The sequence below is a fragment of the Limulus polyphemus genome, unplaced genomic scaffold (genome assembly GCF_000517525.1).
Source record: "Limulus polyphemus unplaced genomic scaffold, Limulus_polyphemus-2.1.2 Scaffold245, whole genome shotgun sequence".
NCBI classification, from domain to species: domain Eukaryota; kingdom Metazoa; phylum Arthropoda; class Merostomata; order Xiphosura; family Limulidae; genus Limulus; species Limulus polyphemus.
In genome coordinates, this window is record NW_013665855.1 from 584,906 (window position 1) to 592,720 (window position 7,815).

At 31.9% G+C, this 7,815-nt stretch overlaps 1 protein-coding gene across 1 annotated transcript in view; it reads right to left on the minus strand.

The window, feature by feature from the left end:
- LOC106478742 (succinate-semialdehyde dehydrogenase, mitochondrial-like) overlaps window positions 1–6,636 on the minus strand; it is a 37,058-nt gene extending 30,422 nt beyond the window's left edge. The window contains exons 1-3 of the mRNA XM_013939303.2: window positions 6,486–6,636; window positions 1,927–2,192; window positions 1,494–1,622 (exon numbers count right to left, since the gene is read on the minus strand). Of these exons, the coding sequence (XP_013794757.1) occupies window positions 1,494–1,622; window positions 1,927–1,956 (159 nt within the window). The 5' untranslated portion in view covers window positions 1,957–2,192; window positions 6,486–6,636. The remainder of the gene's footprint in view (window positions 1–1,493; window positions 1,623–1,926; window positions 2,193–6,485) is intronic.
- Window positions 6,637–7,815: the final 1,179 nt, after the last annotated feature.

Genomic DNA, 7,815 nt, shown 5'->3' on the forward strand with positions numbered 1-7,815 from the left:
TAGCTAGTTGAAAAAATAAAAATAATACTGTTCAAAGTATATGTAAAAATATTAAAAAATATTACAAAGACTATTCGCACAATAAAACCCCTTTTCTTTTTTACCATCACTAGGATTCATTAACTGCATAAACTTGTTATTAGACATATTACATTAAAAGTAATACAACCAATAGTAATGGTGGCAGCAACACTGGTAAACCTAAAACTGCTAACCTATTGGTATTCAGTACTAAATCTACTGCAAGCAAGTAAGAGATATCTATTACTCATGAGTCACTCATTTCTAATTTATTGTTTTTATTACTGTTTAACTTTATTTCATTTATATAGGTAGCATTTCCAGAAATTCTTCTCAACATTATTAATAACAGTTAATGTGGTTTCTGCGAACAAATCCTGGATTGAGCCCTGAAAGTTTTATAAGTGTTTGGACTAATTACTGATTATCTATAAAATTTAATGTTGTAAGTCTGTTTTTTTATTGGGCAGGTTCTTTTAAATTATTTGGTAGAAAAAAAATCCAAATCCAAAGGACTATAAAAAATTAGTTTATTTCTTTCTTAACGTTTGCTACAAGCTAATAGTATTTGTAGATCAAAGTTCACAAATATCGTTTTTACTTTCAACAGAAATTTCCTCATTTACGGAACTATGTCTAATGTACAAATACTTACTTGTACACTTTCACTGCTAATCAATAGAGTAACTGAATATATGCAATACTTAATACTGATCTGAACAAGCATAAGGAAAAAAAATTACTGCTAAATAAAAAAGCTATGTAGGGTTGTCTATTGAACTTGCAAAAAGGAACCAAATACGATAGTAATGGAAGTGGATGTATCACTTGATTGGCTAAGGATCACGTGGCAGACTAAGCTGTCTCGACTTTACATGGAGAATAAAACCCCTACATTACTGGCTTCCTCACTGGCAAAACAAATAGAACCAAAATTTCCAATCGTAAAATGTTACTCTTTTGTAAAAAAGTCATAAAAGTAGTATTCTAAAGTTAACTAAAGGAAAGGTATAATGATGGAAGCTGAGATTCTATTCCAAGCTTTCGATAGACAAAGTGGGGAAGCCAGTAGAGAAGAAAATCCAGATGACTTTTGCATTGCTTTAATATCCATGCCATTCCTACATAGAGAGTGCTAGCACACTTTCCGATACTTCACTAACTTCTCAATCACTAAACACGCTGAAAACTAACTCAATGCTTTATTGATTCTCATATTTATAATGTATTCTTGTTTCTAGATGTTTTGCAAAGTCTCTCAATCATTGACATCCATGAATATTCTAGATATCTAGGGCTACTCTTATAAACTTCCTAAATCTAGCATCATCATCATTTCAGCAGCTCCCTCTAGCAAGCAACCAAATTCAAACACTGAAAATTTAGTAAACAATAACAAGCAACAGAAAGTAACTACAGTCAATTCATATGAAGGAAATTCCTATCCAAAAAACTAGCATAAAAGCATTTACCTGAAATGTATTTCCACTCTTTGAAGTTATCCATTTTCCATTTATGTATGCTTTGTCTCTTAGAAAAACATAAGACCTTCCAGACTGGTGTCTCACAGAATGTTGCATCACTGATACCAGTTGTCTGACCTAAAAAATATCACAAGGCAAAAAAATTATAGTGCTTTACTATTGTCAGAAGAGTTTAAAACTAATACAGTGAGCACAACATGACCATACACTTGAAACCACATCTAAGCTGTCTTGGGAAGGTTAATTCAATATATTATCAGTCATAAAGATGACCTTGAGATGTGAAGTTAAAGGCAGCAAGTTTATACATAGATTAAGTTGTTAGGTACATGCACTTCAACACAAGCACTTACACATACACTGATAGTAACGTTTACTTTTGTTACAATTTCCTATTACCATAACTAGTTTCAGTACTTACATAAAAGAATCTCTTTATGAACATAGGCATTTCCTTGAATCTAGAATGTCCTCAGTTGTACCAACAATAATCAGCTCTGAATTTTATGGTCTGTTATAACTTGAAAAGATGTATAAATCCACAAATTGTAAAATTAAAAAAATCACCATGAATTCAAGTGCTTGCTGTTTCTTGGCTTCTCTTTGTTTTGCAGTTTTATATGACAAAATATTAACAGTTCAAAAGCTGTTCACTGGGTCTCAGGATCTATACTCCAAGTTCTTTACCTACAAGAGAATACATATGAATTTCATTTTACAAAAATAATGAAACTCTGTAGTGTTTTGGGATTCATAATTTAACATTTGGTGTTTTATTCTGTTTATAAATTCTAAATACTTGATTACATTTTATCTTTTTTTTATAATGTTGGAAAACACAACAGTAATGTATTACCTAATTATTTTGTTTATATTATTAGAAAAAAATTTAGTCCAAGAACTGGTTATAAAAGTCATTTTCATAATCATAATAAATGTTCTTAATTTCATTTTGTATAGAAAGCTATAAAAAGCATTTTACATTTGTTAACAATATAACTAAGGAAACACAATACCATACATTAAAAATAATTCTACCAGTACTTTTCTGAATATTTCTTATGTGTTGATTTTGTTTTTGTCCTTTCCCATTCCACTTCAGTATACTGTAATTTGTACAAAGTAAAAGAACAGTATTATAACCATAGGAATGATTTAAGTCAGTAAGCACTGCTGCACCAGGTATAATACTTCCTTTATATCAAAGATATATTCTAAGTCAGCTTTTTGTTCATTGTTCATAGAGCTGGCCAATTAACTCGATTACTTATGAGTACAAATTACATAGATTAGTGTCATCTAAAATTATTGATTAATTGAAATTATGATTATATCAATTAATGTCATTAAAATAATTAGTAAAATTAGTGTTTCCAATTATTCCAACTATCCAAGTAATCAAAATACTTACATTATGATTTGTCATTATCATTTTCAATTAATTCAAGTTTGTTTAGCTTAATCAACTGGTGTTATGATTCACAAAAATAAGTGTTGATTTAGCATTTCAAAATAAATCTTTGGCTTATCTCACACTGGAATAGTTTTGTACAAAAGAATGATTAATCTTATATACAAATTATCTCTTAAACTTTTGTTTTAAAAATAATTTTTTTAACTGTTTAAAATATCTTTAAAAAAATTATACTTTTTTTTGGTCTCCATTATATGATCTTGTAATCAGTTTTATATATGCTTAAAGACAGCTTAAGTTTATGGGACATCGAGGAGTATTTTGGTCTATCAATGATGTCTTGACTCCTAAATTCCATCAATAAACAGAAAATTAAATCACTAGACAACCCTGGTTCCCCAACTGTTCATCAACTCTTTTCTTAGATTCATTGATACTTAAATCCACTACCACTCTACATTATAATGTGTTCGATAGGTTTGTCAACCTAGTGTAGAAAAAAAAAACAACCTTAAATGGAAACGTTTCCAATATTTCTAAATTTGTGACCTTTTGTTCTACTTGCCATCAGAATTCAGTATGACATATCTGATGCATCAATCTTATTAATTCTCTCAAGTATTTTGAATACTTCAAAAGGATCACCCATGATCCTTCTCTTTTAGAAAAAAAAGAGTAACTGCAAGTAAAGACCAGATTGGTTCATGAAGAGTAAAAGCGATTAAATTCAAGAAAAAAATTATAAATTTAAGTTTACACTGGCTGCTATGATGAGAGACTTATAAGATTATAAGAGTTGGTCAAATGGGACAATATGTAACTGAAAAGAATTTATGAAAAAAAGGTTGTCTGAAAGTGTAAAAATGAACAAAGGATTTCTTTCAATATAATAAGGGTAAGAAAAATATTAGGATGGAAGTAGTGCCTTTAAAGGTTTATAAAGAAAGACTTGTTTCTTATTATTATGAAATGACTGGATACTAAATTTACTTTTTTTTCTTCAGTTTTTATTAATGAATTAAGAAATATTCCTTGTCCTGAACAGTTGCTAGATGAAAACACAATCAAATAAATTGATCACATTAATTATGAGCTTTTTAAGAAAAAATTTGGAAGTTTTAAAGGATGATAAGCATCTTGGACCTGATAATACTAGACCTAGGGATTTGAAAGAGGTTACGGATTGGATATATGATCCACTTGCTAACTTTTGTTTTAAATCCCTAAATAGTAGGCAGGTGCCGAATGATTGGAAGTTGGCTAATATTACTCCTCTTTTCAAGTAAGGTGGTAAAATGTCCCAGTAATTATAAGCTATTATTAGCTTATTAGTCTTACATCAGTGGTAGGAAAGTTTTCTGAAAGTCTGATAAAAAAAAAATGCTTTGAAAAGTTATTTAAAAATGTTAAAAATTTTGTTGGGAAGCCAACATAATTTCACTATTTTTTCGACATTCTTTGAAAAGGTTACTATTTATACAGATGAGGGTAAGGGTCAGAGGTAGGATTAATATGGGGGGGGGAGGCTCATGGTAAAACTGATCCTGCAAAAGGTAAGACATTCATACTCATGATATTTGTGTTTGCATTTTTCCATATTTAGTTACATATTTAATTGCAGCTAATTTCTGTTAAACACATTTACACAGTGTGTATTACTCCACATTTTTCCTAAAGTAAAATTTTTTTTCTTTTGTAACAAAATTAAAGTTTCATTTAAGGAAGGTATAATATATTACATTACTAATGCAGTATGTATACGTTACATGAGACTGTTTCTTTGTGTATTTTACTACAAGTTTTTGATTTACGGGACACGGGTTATGTGGGTAGCCCCAATGCTGTGCATGCCCAATAATTCTTAATTCACTACTGGTAAGGATGTATTTTATAAGGTGCCATACAAAAAGCTTGTTAAAACATTACCCCTATAAGTGAGGGGGGGGATAAGTAGGCTCACTGGATCAAATGATGGCTAGATGGAAGGAAGAAGAGAGAGTTCGTATAAACACAGTTCAGTCAAACTGGATTAATGTCACAAGTGGAATAGCCTCAAAGCTCATTTTTGGGACCTTTGCTTTTTATTTATTTTTTATATTAGTATTACAGCCTTGGATGTTACTGGCTGTGTTGAGGATGCTACTGGTTTATAAAAGGATTTACATTATATGTTAGATAGCTTTTAATTATAACAAAGGTAATGCATATGGGTTGTCATACCTTAAATTATATGCATAACTTTATAACAGTGTTACAGAAGAACAGAGTCTTGGTTGAGCAGTCTTTTAAGCCAACCATGTAGTGTGCTACTGTTTACTATAGGGCAAATAGGATTCTAGGTTATATTTATAGAAATATTGAATATCATCTCTTAATCTAAAAAGCTTATAATTTCCCTATATAAATCACTGGTTAGGTCTCATTTGAAGTATTGTTTTCAGTCTTCCATGCCTTATCTAGATAAGAACATTGAATTATTGGAAAGAGTTGAAAGAAGAACTACTTAAATGATATCAGGGATGAAATGGTTGTCATACAAGGACAGGTTAAGATCTTCAAAACTGTTTTCTCTTTGATAAAGATGAGTTAGAGAGAAGCCGATTAAGTTGTTTATGATTGTTAAGGGAATTGACAGTGTCAGTACATCTTTTTCCATACTTAGTGGTCAGAATAATAGGACAAATGGACACAAATATAAATTTTGGCAGGGTATGAATCATCTTCAGTTAAGTTATTTTTCTAACAGGGTGGTTGGCCTATCGAAAGAGTTGCCTTGTCATGTGGTAGACACAGCAAATTTAAGGGAGGTTAAAGAAAGGCCTGGTAAGTATTTAAGTGATAAGAGCTTAATTTATTAGATGGATAGCCTCAGTGGACTAACAGCCCCTTTTTTGTCATTAGATATTACAGACAAAAATGTTAAAATACCACAACTTCTCATATGACAATCCACTCATCCCAGGCATCATCTTAGTAGATACACTCTGAAACTACTCCAACAACAGCTCAATAATAAGCACATTGAAAATTGAAGTTTAAAAAACAATGGTGCAACCTAGGACAAACAAGGAACAAACTGCATTCTGATCTTGGATTTTCTTTTAAATGAAATACCTAAAAAAATACAAGATAAATATGACGTGCACAAGTGAAAATTATTTTATCAATAAACAATATGAGAAACGTGAATTGTTCATTTTTATTAAGTTGCCCTCGACTCTTTGACGAGTTATAGTTATGCCATAGTGGTAGTACGTAAAAGTAGTAGTTAATCTTTAAAAGTACATGTCTAGTATCTCGCATCAAATACCTTAAAACTTTACTCCTAATCAACTATTTTAAATGCCCTTTTAAACACTATTATGAATATGCTGATTAAGAATTACGAAAAAACAAAAAATACTTCATGCTGCAACTATTCCTCCATGATTTTGTTGCCAACTGAAAGATAATTAGAATTAGATCAATGACGAACACAAACAAAACTTTTTCCTTTAGAGCAGAAACAAGACCCACTGATTTATACTGACCAAGCAGTAAACTGAATTAATAGAAATTGGCTGTACCTTTGTATCGTATGACAATTATAACAAAGTAACCATCCACACATGACTCGAGCAAAGCGGTCGGTTACCGCACAACTGAATGCATAGGAGCATCAACACCAATTGGTTTAAAGGGTTTGCCGCGCCGCTGAAATAGAACCCCCCCCCCTTTTTTTATTGTGGCAGGGCTCCAATAAAACTGACCAATTAGAAGTACGATTGACACCCTTGACACAACTAAAATTATGGAAACACTTGCATCATAGATGATGAAAAATGGTTTTAGGAAATGTTGTATAAGAACAAAGTAAACACTGTTGCGTCAGCGAGGTCACGTGACTAGTATCACGCCACGTTTTCTATGAACATCGCAGGCTTTCTTAGAGCTTCTTGAAACTGCCCCCCCCCCAGTTGCACAGCAGTATGTTTACGGACTTACAACGCCAGAAACAGGGTTTCGATACCCGTGGTGGGCAGAGCACAGATAGCCAATTGTGTAGCTTTGTGCTTAACTTCAAACAAACAAAACTCTTGAAACCAAAAACTATTTTCCTTATTTCTATGATGAATAAAAGGGAGGATCAATATATGGCTCCATAGTCACTAGGACACCTTAATTAAATAGTGTTTTAAGTTCTCCTTAAACTGAAATACATTAAGGTGTAAATTAAGCATAAAATCTTTACAAAAGTGAATATTGTTGCTTAATTCCGTGCGCAGCAAAAATATTTTTTAATAATAAAATCTTAATAAATAAAAAGGATCAAAGAATAAACTTGTAAATAATAACATTATTTTAAAACAGAATTGAGATTGAGGTAAGTTGATTCCATAATAGAATCGGATAGCTCATCTCCAGTGCATACATTTGGAGTTGACACCAGAAATGCGCGGAATCACACAGCCACACATGGGCCAGTCAGGTCGTGCGATTGTTTTTAGTCTTTTAGATTGCTTCCAGCTCGCGTCTGCTGTGGACAGACACTATGCTTGTAGCCCACGTCCAGTGTGGACGCAACTAAAGGCACTGTTTGATGAATACAAGTTCTCCAGAAAACAATAAGCAACATTCTTGACCATCTCATCTAAAGAGAGTAACAACTTGGACCAAATTATCAGATAAATTAGTTGAGTTAGACTGAACACCAAGGTTCTTTTCTTTTTTTCTTTTCTGGTTTCTGAATTTTTCGAACAAAATTGCTCTCTGCGCATAGCCGTACCTAATTTTGAACTGATAAGATAAGATGCGAGACTTCTAGATAATCAAAGCACCCACTGCTGAATCTTGTTTGATAAACTAGTAGGTTTCACAACTCGGAGCACGTTTCTGCGGCAACTGGCTGTGGACCAT